Source organism: Chanos chanos, chromosome 8, assembly GCF_902362185.1.
Source record: "Chanos chanos chromosome 8, fChaCha1.1, whole genome shotgun sequence".
In the NCBI taxonomy this organism is placed as follows: domain Eukaryota; kingdom Metazoa; phylum Chordata; class Actinopteri; order Gonorynchiformes; family Chanidae; genus Chanos; species Chanos chanos.
This window is the reverse complement of record NC_044502.1, coordinates 44,530,259-44,547,588: the sequence shown is the minus strand read 5'-3', so window position 1 is coordinate 44,547,588 and position 17,330 is coordinate 44,530,259. Positions and strand designations below refer to the sequence as shown.

Sequence of the window (17,330 nt, the reverse complement as noted above, 5' to 3'; positions counted from 1 at the left end):
TTCCTTTAATTGCGGCTCATTCTGATTCCGTTTCATCGTGAGAAATGCTGACAATATGTCTTCATATCTACAGAATGGTATCCAATGTGGAAACTTCTGGCGTCCCCCCCCCCCCCCCCCCCCCTTTCATTCCAGACCACTACGACACACTAAATGTGTTTGAGACAAGCATAATATTGTACATCGTAATTTCAGTCTGTAATTGAAGCGAATCCATGTTGTATATGATTTTTTTTTTTTTTTTGCGGTTGGGATCTGTGACCTGGCAGCACAGTCTTTATTTCGTTCTTTCTCTGATCCCGTGGGAGGTTATTAAAATTCTCCGGACCCATGTATTTCCCCCTTACATATATATTTAAGAGGGGTAAACTGTGTGTGTGTGTGTGTGTGTGTGTGTGTGTGTTAAACTGAGAAGGATGATCTGAAGAAGTATACGTCCTCTCTCTCTTTCCAACTGTCGCTGAATGAAAGTTTCCAACATTTCTACTCTGCAAGAAGTATCCATTTGCTTTGTCTATGAAGCCGTTGAAGCGGTTTGTTAACCTGGGTATTCCACCAAATAATTCTTTGATTTTAAATCCACAATACCTCCCACAAAACGACTGATAAGGTATATAAACGCATACCAATTGTCAACTGACGGACGGAAATTAGGTGTTGGTGAGGTGTTGGCTCTACTCAATGCATCTGTAAAATAGTGATTTATTACATTCGGAATCCATTTAAGAATCCGACCTCTGCTCAGATATGAAGTAGAGAGCGCCCCCTTCAGTCTATAAACGTGTTCGCTTATTATTTGAACGAACCCGTTTCATATTTGTGACTTTTTTTTCAAATTTGTCTTTATTATTGTTTTCACATAATATAGTTTATTTATAACACCATAGACGAGGCATATAGCTTACGCTCTTGACGGTTATTGGTATTGGTTATCTGTTACCGTAGGTATTCCTCAAATCGCAAACATTCATCTCGCTTGAAAGTCTCTCATTTTTGGGTTACAAAATGTGGGTGAAAACACAGAAGTACGATAAGACTGGCGGTCCGTGTACTTTTGCGTTCATTCATTAGCCTTTTCCATTTTTGGAAGTGAAACTGAGAACCAAAAACAAGTTGTATATGACTTTTACTAAGTAAATGAAAAGTAGATCGTTTTTCTTTTCATAATTTGGGATTTAAATATAAATACTGACCCATTTCTCGTTTCTGTTTATCAAATGAATAAACCTATTACCATGGCATAATATAAAAAGAGAAAATGCAATAATGAATAAAAGTCCTTCCCACTAATTCCTAAAGCCGGGCAAAAGGGGTCCAGGAAAAGCAATGTTAAAACATTTTATTTCTAAAATTACCCAGAAAATTCCTCAGGCTCACGAAACTACAAGTTGTTTAGGCGACTGTGAGAAGGGGGTACGCACAAGTTCAGCCACTTCCGGGTCAAAACAGATGCCAGTCAATTAAATAATAAGAAATTAAAAAAAAAATAGGCTACATGTTATAAACTATAAAATTACCCCAATTATTCTAGTTTTAAACGTTCTATTGCTACAATATATTATGAAAACAAAATAAAGCCGTTTATGTTTTCTGTTGGGTTTTTTTCCCTTTTATTTATATGAATCAGAAAACCAAACTGACGCCTTTTCCGGAATTTGATTTCACTTCCAAAAATAGAATACTAAATGAAGTCATAATACCACACTTGTGTTGACTGTGACACACTTTTTAATACAATTGTTTAATGGGGCAAAAAAAAAATCATACAATGAAAACGGTAATGTATTTTAGTGGACAATCCGTCAGCAATTGCTCAGATGGAAAACATACGTCAGTTTAGTTATGTCCGTTGCCATAGCTACATCACTGTGGGGAAAATGGCACATAAATGGCTTGTTTTTTTTTATCGATTGGGACAGCAGACGGCGCATGGAGCGCCTCTCTTAACGCCACCGGTCGTCCCAGTAGTAAGGTCCCTGTGGTAAGGTACTATATGCTCGAATGACTGATATGCTTTGGAATGAAACAAAACCAGGCGAGTGGTTTTTCCGGTGTGGGCAGAAAAAAACTGTTCCTTTAGAAAAACCCTCAGACAGTCCAGTTCTAGTAATTCACAGCCGTATACAAAGAACTTTCAATCAGACCGTCAGCCACTTGATAGAAATATTTATTTATAGCAACGGATGCCTTGTATGTTGTTTTCCTTGTTAAACACGTTGATGATGCAGATGCAAAAGCAAAAAAAAAAGTTATGTCTTTTAGACCGTGCATAACTGAGAGCTGTTTGCTCTAACCAGTGCGTCATATATCAAAAAAGCAATAAAAATACATTCTCGCATAACCCCGGTCAGGGTTTTTTTTTTTGCAGTCGCTTTGCTCGCTTACATCCACATTCTACCCCCTTGAAACTCAAACGTCGAGAGTCAAAGCAGTAGCGCTTCATGTATAAGTCTTAAAAGTTCAGTGATGCACAAAGTCCTTTTCTAACAGTTATGATTTCTCGTCACACAGAAAATGCAAAGGGCGCTTGGCAGCATCTCAAACAATCACCCTCTTTTCAGCGCTAATACAAATATTACTGGTCATCAGAACATTCTTTCACAGCGTCGGCGCTTCGAGTAAAGTGAATTTAATCCTTCACTGACTATAAATAGATATTAGGTAATATTAAATTATTAACAGGCAACTACAAACAGCTCGAGCACCAAAGCTGACTCCTTTTTTTCTTCTTCCTCTTTAAGGGAGAATCGCACGGGCAGCATTAATTGACTTAGTGAAGGGGATCATACGGTACATCCCCTGTCTGGGTAGTAGTGTGTATCGGGTTTAACAGTGCACTTTTTTAATACAGTGGTATAAAACCTTCAGATTTTGTTTAGAGGACTTTCCTCTGAGTCTCTCATTGAAGCCCCAGGTCTCTGTATGTGGACGAGCCTGCCCTCAGTGGTTGTCCTGGAGACGCTGGTGTAGCCCCCCCCCCCTTTCTCTGTGTGTGTGTGTGTGTGTGTGTGTGTGTGTGTGTGTTGGTGTGTATGCCAGTTGCAGAATACTCTGTTACCAAGCTTTCAGTGTCAAAGTGTGTGTGTGTGTGTGTGTGTGTGTTTCTGTGTATATGCCAGTTGCAGAATACTCTGTTACCAAGCTGTCTATGTCAAAGTATGCATGTGTGTGTGTGTGTGTGTGTGTGTGTGTGTGATGCTCAGACTTTCCCAGCCAGCGGGTGAAGGCTCTGCTGAGCTCTCTTTGTTGTGTTCACACAGAGTGGTCTTTGTTTGCTCACTAGCACACACACACACACACACACACACACACACACTCGTGCAAACACACAATGTAGAGGATCTCAGTCTCCTTTCACGTTATTATTGGAGAGTTGTGTGTGATCCTGGTTCTGGTTCTGGTTCTGGGTCTGGGTCTGGGCTTGGATGGGGTGTCTGGGTTTCTTGGGGAGGAGAAGCACAGCCAGAATGCTGATGATGTGAACGTGAAAATAGACTGACCTGAAGAGAGGGTGAGACGGAGAAAGCAAGAAAGAAATCTTAACGAGATATTTCTCACCACATACACTAATTAAGCAATGAACCATCAACCACTGACACGCAGACACACCTAATGCACTGAAAAACCCAAACGCTTTGGCGAGGACCACTAGGCCAAACAAGTTAACACTCATCCAAGTTCCATAAACTACAGTCTACAAATTAAACTAAGGTAACAGTGCATTGCATTTTCATTCATTTGTATGTTTGCTTATTTGTTCTTGATGTATGTGCAACCTTCTGTTAATACACTAAATAAGCTTATAAAGTGTAATACACCACTCTTAACAAAACAAAGTCTTATGTCTGGTAAAGTTAATACACATTGTGTATGTGTTTCAGGTACAGGCCTGGTTACATGAATGGACATGTGGGGAAGAGCTATAGTAAAGGAAACTCAGACAGAAAGATGCTGGATGGAGAACTGTGTAACTGTGAGAAGACAGAGCAGCTTCAGTGGCACTTAGATTCCGTTTGAGCGTCTGGAAAACTTCTGGAATTTTCCTTAAGAAGAACTGCTGGAATTTCTTTAACAAGAAATTCCGCCATTAAGGGTTTCAGTTGATTCTCTTGGAAAATGCTGTGTCAGGTGCCACGGCTGGAATCTCTTGTAATGGTTTAATTGGGTTGAGATCTGGTGACCGGGAGACGACCGCGTGTGCGGTTCACATTGTTCCCAGGCTTTGTTCCCGGGCCGTTTAGTGACCACTCGTGCTATGTGGCTGGGGACACTATCATCTTAAAGGAGATTGCTCCCATCAGGAGAGGAATACTTCTCTAAAGGATACTGTCTCAGCCTGGCCCGGTGTTTATTGGGGGTTTACGTTTGCCCTCTGTCAGGTTCAGCGAAACCCCCACACCACAATAGAACTGTCCATAATCTTCTCTGTGGGACACTCAGGCCTGTATGCTGCTTTTTAAAGTGAGCCACATGTTGGACTCACCCGTTTACCGAGAACTATGGGAAAAGATGACTCATCTGGTCATGTGACTACTCCCCCACTCTTCAGTAAACCACTGGCTGTGTTCTTTGCTCATCTTCACACAAAATCATGCATTTATCCCCCCCCCCCCCCAGGTGTAAATAAAGGGTTCATGCACTGAGACCCAAACACAGCCTCCCTCTTTGTGGAGTTCTAGACGAACCGTGAAACTGTCTGCTCAAACCCTACGCCCACATTTTTCAGTCGGCTCATTCACTGTCAGCTGGGCATGCCCGGCGTTTTCACACACGGCCCAAACCGTGATGGGACAACAATAGCCTCTCCAATCTAAGGCCCACACCTGTTTGGAAACCCCTGTCTTCAGTACATAGACCCCCTGTCTCTCCCTTCTCTCAGACAGCACTGCTAGTGAACTGTCAACACAATGGCCCACGTCTGTCTGTCCTTGTAAAAAGCACAGAGTTTGTGAATGTGAGAGAGAGAAGGTAAACTCCGCTGTTTGCCTCACTTGTAGTATTGTATTGTTGGCTCCACTGCCAACACTAGGAAAGGCATGACTGTGTAGCAGATGGTGAACTGAGTGGCCGCCCAGGTGACCACGTCGTAGCCCAGTTTCACGGCTCTGGACCGCAGGAAATAGTGGCGGAAGTTTCGGCGCATCTGTAAGGAATGTGAAGATTGCAGGTCGGTGAGGAAACGTTGGATTTGGTGCAAGTGTTTCATTTGTCAATAGTGAAACATGATGAGGGAGGCTATGCTTGACTGACAGGAAAAGCAGGGCTGTGAGGGTGTCTGTGTGTGTGTGTGAGACAGAGAAAGAGAATGTGAGTGGGAAGGTATGGGGGTGTGTGTGTGTGTGTGTGTGTGCATGCATGCATGCACGTGACAGCATATGTGTGGAGTACTGTATGCTTACGTGTGTGACAGACATTGTGTGTGTGTGTGTGTCAGAAAGTGAAGAGATTATGTGGGATTGTGTTTGAGTGTGTGTGGCCATGATAATTGGGAATGTATGTGTGGTATGTAAGAGTACCTTTGTATGTGTGAGTGTGTGTGGCCATGATAACTGGGAATGTGTGTGTGGTATGTAAGAGTACCTTTGTATGTGTGAGTGTGTGTGGCCATGATAACTGGGAATGTGTGTGTGGTATGTAAGAGTACCTTTGTATGTGTGAGTGTGTGCTGACCGAGAGTATTTGTGTCTAAGTGTGACAGTGTTTTTCACACATGTGACAGTGTGCATGTGTGTGTGTGTGAAAGAGAGAGAGGGCAATAGAGAACATTGTGTATGTGTGTGTGTGTGTGTGTGCCCCTGTGTGTGTATGAGAGAGAGAGAGAGAGAGAGAGAGAGAGAGAGAGAGAAAACATGCGCTTATGTGGGTGAGTGTGTTTGTGTTCATGCGTGTGTTTATGAGTAAGCATCTGTGTGTGTGTGTGTGTGTGTGTGTGTGTCCAGACTCACAGTGCGAGCAGCCATGGTAATGGGAATTCCTGTGAGGAAAGTGAAGTAGTATCCAGGGTAGACGCCGTGCCACAGGGCAGACAGGACAAAGGTGAGCACCATATGATACTGTGGAGCCCTGTCATAACACACACTGACACACACACACACACACACACACACCCACGCACAAGACGTTAACACGATTTAACATCCACTTACAACACACATAAAACTGTGAGTACATGTTACTGCCCTAATGTAATGTTTCAGTTTGATGACATTACATCTCTGTAAATGCTTGACATCACTAATGCATTGTAACCTCAGATACGTGAGTCCTTTGCATTCAAATAAACATCTGCCCTGAAAACAGGAGAATGTCTTTCATATGCTCTTAAGACTCTGGAACTTTCCTACTCCGGGTCCAAATGATTCCAGCCCAGAAACCACACACAGCTACTTCAGCAACATGTATCAGGACCTCCCAGTGCTCTCTACCAGTGGGTATTCTTTCACCAGACTTTTAATGTGCACTCCTTCAAGCTGTCACGTTCTTTTCAAGTCGGAGCAGTGCTATGTGGTTATGCTACTCAGCCCGTGTACCTGTGTCTTATTTAGAAGAATTCCAGCTAAAGTTGAAAAATAAACAAAAAAATAGGGCCATACCATTTGAGCCACACACCAGTCTGCATGTTCCAGTTGTCAATGAATGTCTTGAAACTGGTTGCTGTCTGAATAGAAAGGTAGGTAGGTAAATAAATAAATAAATAACAAAATAAATAAATAAATAAATGGGCAAGCGTGCTATCGTGGGAATTCATTAATTTTCAGCACAGTCTTAATTTCATACAGTATGTCTAAGAAGAAAATTCTTGTGCCCACAGCGTCTCTTAATCTGAGTTTAGTCGGCAGTGAGGCGAGGCAGAGGGTCTCTTGGTTTGTTTGCGTTCTGGCTGGTTAATTCACTGTTGTTGTGTGCACTTGCCTCGATTTCCCAGATGCGTATATTAGAAACGAGATCCCAGGACACTTCGCCCTTCTCATCCACTCCTCTGATACCGTATCCCGCTGCGTTATGAATGGCATCCGCTGGGAACAGAGACCGATTTGAAGGCGTTACGGCACTGCTAGTCCTAACCGCGGCAGTCAGGGGACGACAATCACGCATTTTACTCTCTGTCGACGTTCCCTAACGGGACATTCATATATGAACCCAGTCTTCTCTGAATGCAACCCCAAAAACAAATATTTCATAAATAACATAAACAGACATTTGGCTAAATGTATCTCTTTCTGTATGATCACATCATTCAGGACAACAGAAACACACTGACAAACATTTCTGCTGAGTGGATGAACCAGAGTTCTGGTTGCCATAGCGATTAGGAACCGCTTCCCTTTATAAAGCTCCACCCACCTAAAGTCCATGCGAAGTAGAACTTGGGCCTGGCCCCCTGGACGGAGACGAAGGTGTATGCTAGTCTGGTCAGGAGAGGGGCTTCACTGATGAATTGTGGGTCGACATTGTAGGAGACGGGGAAAGCTTTGCTCACAGTCAAAAACCAGAACATACAAACGGCACAGATGAGTAATTTGTAAATGACAGCCCTCTGGGGAGTGAAAAGGGAAACGAGAACAGCTGTGTTAGTTTTTGCATTTATTATGGCACTGCTCCCTGTTACCGTGGCAATTAAAAAAAAAAGAGGAACGGGTGTGTCGTTTAAAGCTTGTCTTAAAGACAAGCCAAGGATGGGAAAGTGATATACTGTCCAATGCAACAACAACAACAAAAAAGCGTCAAGATTTGACACCGAAGACAGTGTTTTCCAATCTCCCTACTGCGTCAACACGATACTGCACAAATCAGACCTCTCCTGGCTCTAACAAACCTGACTCAACTCATCAGCTCGATCAGCTGCATGATCAGCTGAAAGAAGAGTGTTGGAGCAGGGAGAGAGAGCTACAACACAGAGGTTTGGGCGTCAGGGAACAGGATTGAGAAATACTGACTTGAGAAACAGTTGGGAAACAGCTCATCCTCAGTGTTACATATAGTCAGTCATCGTCAGTGTTACATATGGTCAGTCATCCTCAGTGTTACATATGGTCAGTCATCCTCAGTGTTACATATAGTCAGTCATCCTCAGTGTTACATATGGTCAGTCATACTCGGTGTTACATATAGTCAGTCGTCGTCAGTGTTACATATGGTCAGTCATCCTCTGTGTTACATATGGTCAGTCATCCTCAGTGTTACATATGGTCAGTCATCCTCAGTGTTACATATGGTCAGTCATCCTCTGTGTTACATATGGTCAGTCATCCTCAGTGTTACATATGGTCAGTCATCCTCGGTGTTACATGTAGTCGGTCATCCTCAGTGTTACATGTAGTCGTCATCCTAAGTGTTACATATGGTCAGTCATCCTCGGTGTTACATGTGGTCGGTCATGCTTCATTAGTCAGTGAAGGGTGACAGGCTGAATGTAAGGGCTGTGTGTGCTGTATGTGGAGGTGACGGACCAGTTACTCCGTCCGTGGATGAAACTGCGTTTGCTCTCACCACAGGTGACGGGTCTGGGATCCTGTCCCAGCCGTTCTGATTCGGTCCAGAACCCGACAGTTTCTTCAGCTGCTGCCGGGCGTGTCTGCCCTCGATGAAGTCGATGTAGTCCTTATATGTGCTGCACGGACCCACCAATATACTGAGGAAGTTGAGGTTATAGCTAAGGTACTCCAGGAGAGAGGGCCTGGACCTGCAGAAAGGAGGGGGGGGGGGGGCGAGAGAGAATGTGTGTGTGCGTGTGAGTGTGAGAGAGAGAGGGAAGGGGAGAGACAGACAGATAGATGGATAGAGAGAGAGATAGGTCTTTTACTGATTTCAAAAGGAAACTGTTATAGCCTTTGGACATGATATGCCAAGAAACCCATTTTCACAGGGGAACAAAAAAAAAAGTGTAAGACAGAAAGCAGACCACACAGAGGACGTCCTTAACACCCCCTCCCCCCCCTCCAACACACACACAGACACACACACACACAGACACACACACACACACACACACCTCTGTCCTCTGTCCCCGGTAATCTGTGCTTTAACCCCAAACATAGTTGCAGACACTATGAGACACACTTCATGTTATTCCCCAAAACATGGGAAAGGAATGTGTTATATTTGGGGGGGGGGGGGGGGGGGGGGGGGGGGGGGTAGGTAGGTGAAATGAAGGTATGTGCTATAGCGGGGTGTGGGGTGTGTTATAAAACTGTGTGCTCTGTCGATGGAGGTGTAATAAAGGGTGTGTGCACTGGTGATAAGGTCCGTGTGTGTGTGTGTGTGTAAACAAACAAACAAAAAAAAAAGAAGCATGCATTAATGTGAGGGTAGACAAAAGCATGGCATCTGTTCTGGCCCCATGAAAACCTGTTCCACAGTCAAATCAATGCAGTTAATGACATGGGTTTGTACACCGTATAGACATAGTTCAAATTCCACCTGATCACTTGATTACTGACTCTCCCTGTGATGAAGCCCTGTAGAAGAGTGACGTACACAGGCTTCACACGAGCGAAGGGTGAACGTGGTGGAGAACACTTACCTTATTGCCAGTCGCCTCTGTTCTGGGGTCAGTTCTTCTTCCTTCTTACACATACCTTAGAAGAAAAACAACACCTTAATGGAAAACTGAAGGAGCATACCTTCACTAGCTTTCAATGGCAAACACTCACACACACACACACACACACACACACACGTAATATTTAGTTTAGATATTTTCCAGAGTTTCCCAATGTCAGTGAAAGGTTAAACATTACGCACTGTATTTTCAGTGGTGACAGGCACCAACATTCAACCTGCCTGATTCAACTTGCCCACTGATCCCCACACCTTTCATCATATTAATATAGAGCAGTCATTCAGCACTGGGCTGCAATGAGAATGTGCTGTCAAGGTTCAATTCAGACTCTAGTATCAAACTTGGGTCACATATGCATCGAGGCACTGGGCTCTGTTCCAGTTCTCTTCAGTGCCCTCTCTCCTTGTGGGCCTTCGCTCTCGAAGAACAAGATAAACGGCGGTTTTTAATGAAGACTTTTTCGACGAGGAGTAAAACACCGAGTGCGATGTTTGTCATTCGCTTCAACACACTCAGCGCTGTTTGAACTTTAGACACTTCAGTGCAAAAGGAGAAACGGAAAGGATCCATGCAAAAGAAAAGAAAAAAAAAACAAAACTGGGACAGGACCAGTTCATTCACACACTTCAAACACTTATTCAAAGTCTCTGATCTAACTACACCCCACGATTCATTCAGTCAGTTAATTATCAAACCCTCCAGTGAGGGAAACAGCCGGTCTGCTTTTGGAGACGGATCCACAGATCCATAAATTGGTTTGGACGCTTGAAGAGAGGTTCTGGGAAACACGATTCTTGTGAGATGAATTAGCGTATAAAAGTCATTCTGTTTCTCTCACCGTCATGCAGCTGGAAGGCAAGCATGGTTATCTTCTGTGTGATCATCATCAGAGGCCTGGACAAAAGAACAGACAAAAAAAAAAGATGAGACAGAAAACAGGAAGAAGAAGAAGAAGAAGAAGAAGAAGAAGAAGAAGAAGAAGAAGAAGGAGAAGGAGAATGGGTGGAGGGCATGTGAAGTACTTGAGTCATTTTTCCATCTACGCCTCTTAAAAAAAAAAAAAAAAAAGAAAAGAAAAAAAAAGACTTGAGTAACTCAAGAGGAAATCATTTTCTGACAAGCAGGTCACCACGGCAACCAGTTTCAACAAAAGCAGTTTTCCTCAAGCGTGAGGCAATGACCAAAAAGGCCCCGTTTCCCACCGTCCATGGGAAACCCACACCACGTCTGCTCCAGCTTTTTCACTTTTACTTTTTCGCTTGTGCGTCGACTTTTGATTTATCTCGTTTTGATCGCTCTGTCTTCACTGTTTGGACGTCCTGCGGTTGGGACATGTCGTGATCTGCTCTCCTCTCTTTTCCTCCAGCTCCTGCGTTTGCATTTCGTCATCTCAAACGTCTGCCTTTAAGTACCTGCTTAGTGACCAGAGCGGTAAATTAGCCTAAACTGACTAAAACTGGCACGTTTCTAAAAATGCCGAGTTATAACATGAACTCTCCCTGACAAATAGTCTTTTAACAATTAAAATGAACTATCTGAAGGGATGGATCTGCCTATTCATTTTTTTTTTTTTCCTCCCCCTCCTTCCAATCGTATTTAAGGCCTGTTATTTAACCCGGCGCACTGGCCTGAATGTAGAGGAGGCGACAGCTTGCGTTTGTCTCGTCCAGGGTAGAGGGACAGAGCTCCCACTGTTTGACCCACATACTGGTCATTTTGTGTGAGCGCGGTCATGTGACCCGGCTCGGATCCGACGCTGGCTGGCATTGCCAGGGCCTGGCGATAGAGCTGGCAGGAGAGACCGTGCAGGCAGCGGAGCGGAGACTAACGCTACATTCTGAGCACGGTCAACTCTCACCACATTTACAGTTTTTATTCCTGCCCCCCCCCCAACCCCCACTCCCCCCGTCGCACACATATCTATCAGATAAACTCACTTATCAGCATGTTTGCAAAGCCTCATGCTTGTTTGGGCCAAACTGTATTGTGGACTGGGACTCTGTCGCCGTGTGTGCTATAGCCCAGACGTAATGACAGAGAGAGAGAGAGAGAGAGAGAGAAAAATCAAGATTGAGTGTGTGTGTGTGTGTGTGTGCGTGTGTGGACAAGGAAGAAAACAGCCATGAATGAATGAAACGTTTAGACTGGACAAATTCAGCGTCAGGGTCTCTAATAAGATCCAGCTGATTCGGCGTGCTCTGCTCTGCTCTCTCTCTCTCTCTCTCTCTCTCTCTTGGCTACAGACTAATGGTATGAAAGGCTCCTCTTGTCTGGAGAGCCCAAACAAAGCCAAGGACAGCTCCAGCAGGTAATGCACCAGCCTACGCTCCGTCACATATTATCTCTCCTTTATTTATCCAAGGGTGTGTTTCTAACTCCCAGCCAGGCAGAACTGCCATGACTAGCAGATAAGAATGAAAATCAAGCCTAGCCTAGGAGTGGCACAGAGAACTGAAATGTTTGTGTGTGTGTGTGTGTGTGTGTGTGTGTGTGTGTGTATGTGTGTGTGAAGGTAGGTGTATACATGAGGACTTTTTTCAATAACTGGTCTTTCATGAACCGATAACAGAATAAATGAATCACATTTTAAACAAAAAAAAAAAAAAATCCAATCTCAATCTGACAGAGATTAGATTAGCACACTAAGATAACAGCTAATTTATTGTAACTATATCGCAGTTGTATTACTTACTGCATGAGATTATGTAACATACAGAGACTTAAACAACCTGCTATGCCACTCATGATTCAGATCATCTGATGCCATCTACACTTATGAAGACTTTATTCATCAGATTATATGGCATGACGGGGAACCCCCCCCCCCCCCCCCCCCCCCTCCCAAAAAACAGCGATAGCTTTTGAAAACACTTTTCACACTTTTTCGTATGTGTGTGTGTGTGTTTGTTTTAGATGTGATAAATGGGTACCTGTCATTCGAGCCGTTTTTTTGTTTCTAGAGTGGTTGAATGAAAGAGAGAAGAAGTGAGAACTCACCCTGAGAAATCTGTGGACAGGACCCCGTAGTTAAACACAAACACTCTGGTGATCTGACACAGTGTGAGGTAGCCCATCGCCATGACCATCGAATACCTTCAAAAAAAAAAAGGACGAAATAAGACTCCATGCATTTATTTTCACCAATCTGCAGGGTCATTAATACCTTAATTAAGGTTTATGAAGCCTCTGAGGTTGACTGGAGGGTGTGTGTATGTGTGTGTGTGTGTGTGTGTGTGTGTGTGTGTGTGTGGGGTGGTGGTTGTGGTGGTGGTGGTGGGGAGGGGGGGGGGGCGGGGGGCGGGGCGGGCAATAGTTTCAGCCAAAAGTCAAGACTGTCCAGTCAGGAATATTCCTTGACTTCACTCCAACAGGAAAGTTCTGGAATCCCCATCCCATCACCCCGTGTTTCTAATAAATGTAATGAAAGTGGATCAAATCCTGAGTTTGCTCTTACAGACACAGAGAAGCATTTAAACATCGTGATGTCGGATCGTTTCAAGCACAAATGCAGCATGAGTGATCCTGTTTGCAGGATTTGCCTTTATTTATTTTTTGTTCTGACTGAAAAACTTCCTGTTGTCCTGCAGCTGAAAAAAGCAACCTAATTTAATCTACTTATTTATCTGACACTCTCATTCAGAACAACTTACAATACTACTGTCTTTGTCACAGGTCTCTCACACACACATAACATCTCATTTGTTCTAGGGGTGTGTGTGTGTCTAAGTGTCTTGCTCAGGGGGGATATTACCAGTGGTCTGTCATGAGTGAGGTTTGAACCCTTAACCTTCTGATTACCAGGCTTCTTCTTCCACCCTCACTATGTCTTACCTAATGCCACTAACCCTCGGTCACTGAATGCATAGAAAGAGAGCCAAATTCTGCATCTTACATCCCCTACAGCCAGAGACACACCTGTAGAAACCGCCACGAGTGACTTTAAAAACGACATAAATATGAGATTTAATTCAGTACCTAAAACAAATGTTTAAAAAAAAAAAAAAAATATTTTGACCTCAAAGTTCTTCACCTGGGTTCTAAAGGCCAGTTTGCTTCTGGAACCAAACAAATACTCTGATACTATGGCCTTGAGATGTTGTGTATGAATTAAACAAAACTTTAACCGTGTTCTCAAGTGCTGGTGCCTTTTCCTCTCTACATTGAATTTTTATCATCCTTTCCTACAAGGTTTAAAAGGTAACCAGAAACAAGGCCTCAGCTCTCATAACTGTCACCAATCGTCACCTTCGGTGAACATAAACAGTGACGCTGTTTACATTTCACAGTACCATACTCTTTCAAAAGGAGCTGAAGCACTGACATCATGCAGCCTCTTGTGTAGTGTCCAAGGAGGCACAAATATAAAACAAAAAACAACAACAACAAAAAAAACTTGACTGTGTGACTTGTATTTGTCGGATTCCACAAAGTGAAGCAACACACGATGTTGGGACAGGTCTTTCAGGTAGTTTTCACACCGTGTGGCACAACCCTGTCCTTAGCAAACCCTTTCCCCCCCCTCCAAAAAAACAAAGAGAAACTCAAAGTGTTCAGAGTGTTTGAGCAATGGTAGCTGGTGAATAGCTTGGGAGAGCTGTGGTGTGGATTACCTGTGTACGTTGTGAATTCCAGCTTGTGACATGATACCATAACAAACCAACACCTGAACAAAGACGTGCGCTGAGTACCTGCCAAGTCGGCAAAAAAAAAAAAAAAAAGAAGAAGAAGAAGAAGAAGAAGAAGAAGAAGAAGAAGAAGAAGAAGAAGAAAAAAAAAAAAGATATTAGAATGGCATTGGATGAAAACAGGTTTAAATATAACCTCTAACCCTGTTTTTTCTCCATACGTTTCTGTGAATGTTACTGTGCCTAAAGTCCTGAGGTACGGGTGCAGACAGACAGGTGCAACAGGTAGTTGATACTGGAAGTGATATGGTTACATTTCTCTCAAATGTAACATGTCACTCCCAAAGCAGGTAAAAATATTTACATGTTTGTAAACTGATTTAAACAGAGGAACAAGATTCCAAAGTAACAACAGGTGTTGAACTCTCCACACTTGGGCAAAGGAACACTTTACACTTGACCTACCAGAGTCATTAGTAGTGAAGACTTTAGCAGGCTTAATATTTTAGTTGATTTTAAATCCATAATAAAAGTGAACTCTCTTTGTGACAAATATTGTCATTCTCACTACAATCTTGTTGGTCTGTCGTCGTGTTAAAATGAGAGGAGGCGGGAGATAATTGGTTGAGAAGGAAGTCTCGTTACCAGCCAAAGCAGAAAATGATAAAAGACGTCCCCAAAAGAGTGGCAACAGCATGGCGGACCACTGGACTGACGGACCGAGGGCTCAGATACAAACGAAACCAAAAGGCAGCGGTCAAAGCGAAGGCCTGACAGGCTAAGAAATTCACCTGTGGGGAAAGAGAGAGAGAGAGAGAGGGAGAGAGAGAGAGATGTAAACAATAGAATCACAGTCTCATGGAATGTAATCCAGTTCACTTTGTTTCCCTACAGAGTATTACGTAAGAAAAGAGCAAGATGGTCCTTGTGTCAATAAAAGAAACACCCTTCGTTGTATAGCATCTGTACATTCTAGCATAATGTAATACTCCGCACTTACCTATTTGCTCACTTTGATTTTTTTTTTTTTAAAGAGGTATTTTACCAGCACAAACAAGGGAATTAGCTGCCCAGAATCTCAATGGACGCTTAAAGTCGAGCAACTGTCGCTTTGATGGAGCAAATCAAACAACCTTTTTATATCGCAACCTGTGTAATGTGAGTATATACAACCTGTCACCCTCGTAAACTAGAACGATATATTTACACATCATTAAAAAAAAAGACTTCTCATAAAAGTGTGATGTTTTAAAACAGGAGCAAACATGGTTGAGAAGGTGTTATAGGCTAAATGTGATAGGTTCCAGTAACTGACACGGTGTTTACGGAGATGCTCGTTCCTACCTGATCCAAGGGGACTCCAACGATGTCACTGAGGGGACTTAGCCATGTGGAACCTGTAGTTTTATACGAGATACTCGTCGCCTCTCCCATTCTGCATTTTAAATCCCCTTAAATCGTCCTATGTGTGATTGTTAATGAAGGTTAACTGTCGAGGAACGCGTTACGGCGATGCCGCCTTGAACAAATAAAAACCACTCCGCACGTACATCACAGACATAGCTTCATTCACAAAACCATCTTCCACGGTCTGTGAATTACATCTGCATCTGAAAAACGCCACTCCTACTTATCGGTCGAGTTCAGTTTGACAGCTTGAAAACTGAATGAGAGTTAGTATCTCTGTGTCTTATCTTCCTAGGGTGGGACAGAGATGTCATCGAGGCGTGTAGGTTTCGCTCATTGGAGAGTAGGGTTGAGAAACTGGCCCTCCCACGCGACTTCCCAAAAAGCCCTCAACTCTCATCCAGCGAATCCAATCGAATTTTCAGTAGAGGACGAGCCTGCCACGTTTCTGCACGGACGGACTACTAAATAGTGTTGATTTAATCAACTTCAACCGTAGGAGAACTTCCGCTAAACTTTGCGGTTAGAGCAAGACACATGTCACGGTGAGATTTGTAATTAAACCAACAGATTTCGCGGAGAACCCACGGCTCTTTCAATGCCCTCTGAATACAACGCAACGATTACATTATACCCATTGCAGTTTTATGAAATGTTCACTCTTTATTTGCTGTGCTCTCATAAAAGAAAGAAAGAAAGAAAGAAAGAAAGAAAGAAAGAAAGAAAGAAAACAAACATGGAAAGGCGCTATTTGCACGACTGCCATACTGTGGCTACTCCCACCTCTGCTAGTCCAACAGCAGGGAGCTCCGCTGTCATTCATGTTGGATTCTCTCTCTCTCTCACACTCTCTCTCTCTCTTTTGTATGTACATTTGTATGTCCCTTTTACTTAAAAGGATACTTACATAATACTTGTTAATTATTCCACAGTGATACTGTGAACTCTTATTCGTTGTCCTCCACAATCAGCGTTATAACAGCGGTGTGTTTTTATTAATACATCTGTTTTCTCACATAGCTGTTGAATTCATTTTGATCCATGTGATACCTTTTTAAATGTGCAAGTAAAACAAACACACTTGCTGTCATCATTCCGTTTGGTCTTTTACTTCTGTTTATCTTTTGTCTCTCTTCGTCGTCTCTGGTTTAATGTTGGAGACCATACTATACTTTTATTTTAATTATGCAGTTTTAAACTGCTGTCGGGGATATTTACTCCTTTCCAGTTAAAACATGGTGCTAAGGATTTATAGCCACTAAACAAACATAATTCACTGAAACCTCGTGGTGTTAGTTCCATTGGTTCACTCTAGATGGTCCAAAATCTCATATAATGTTTCAGTATTTACCTCGCTCTCTTCATGTCAGTTCTTTTCAAAATACAAAATTTTGCCATGCAACAGATTGTTGCCTTTAGTATCACATCGCGCTACCTGTTGATTTTAGCGTATACGTATGACGCCATCTACTGATCGGTGCTGATATTGCAGGTACTGTTCAACATAGAAACGGCCGCTGAGGCACGCGCTACAGGGAGAAACTTTGTTGGTTTTCTCAATATTTAAATAAAAACAATATCGGCCTGTATCTAAGACTTAATACAAGTGACGCAAGGCTGCCTCCCTGCCCAAAGATGCTTAATATGTAACGTCCATGGCAGATGGGAAATTGGGAATACTAAAATGAGGTCTTGTCAGTTCGCCTAATCAAGACCTCTGAAAAAATTAGTAAGAA

General features: G+C 43.1%; 1 protein-coding gene across 1 annotated transcript; it reads right to left on the bottom strand.

Moving 5' to 3' along the window:
- Positions 1–3,343: 3,343 nt before the first annotated feature.
- Positions 3,344–15,621, bottom strand: mboat1 (membrane bound O-acyltransferase domain containing 1). Its single transcript, XM_030783237.1, has 13 exons — positions 15,532–15,621; positions 14,833–14,978; positions 14,173–14,250; positions 12,560–12,655; positions 10,401–10,456; positions 9,524–9,578; positions 8,491–8,683; positions 7,345–7,537; positions 6,913–7,016; positions 6,594–6,658; positions 5,946–6,078; positions 4,992–5,143; positions 3,344–3,500 (listed from the first exon to the last, which is right to left on the bottom strand). The coding sequence occupies exons 1-13, from the start codon at positions 15,619–15,621 to the stop codon at positions 3,344–3,346; spliced, it is 1,518 nt and encodes a 505-aa protein (XP_030639097.1).
- Positions 15,622–17,330: the final 1,709 nt, after the last annotated feature.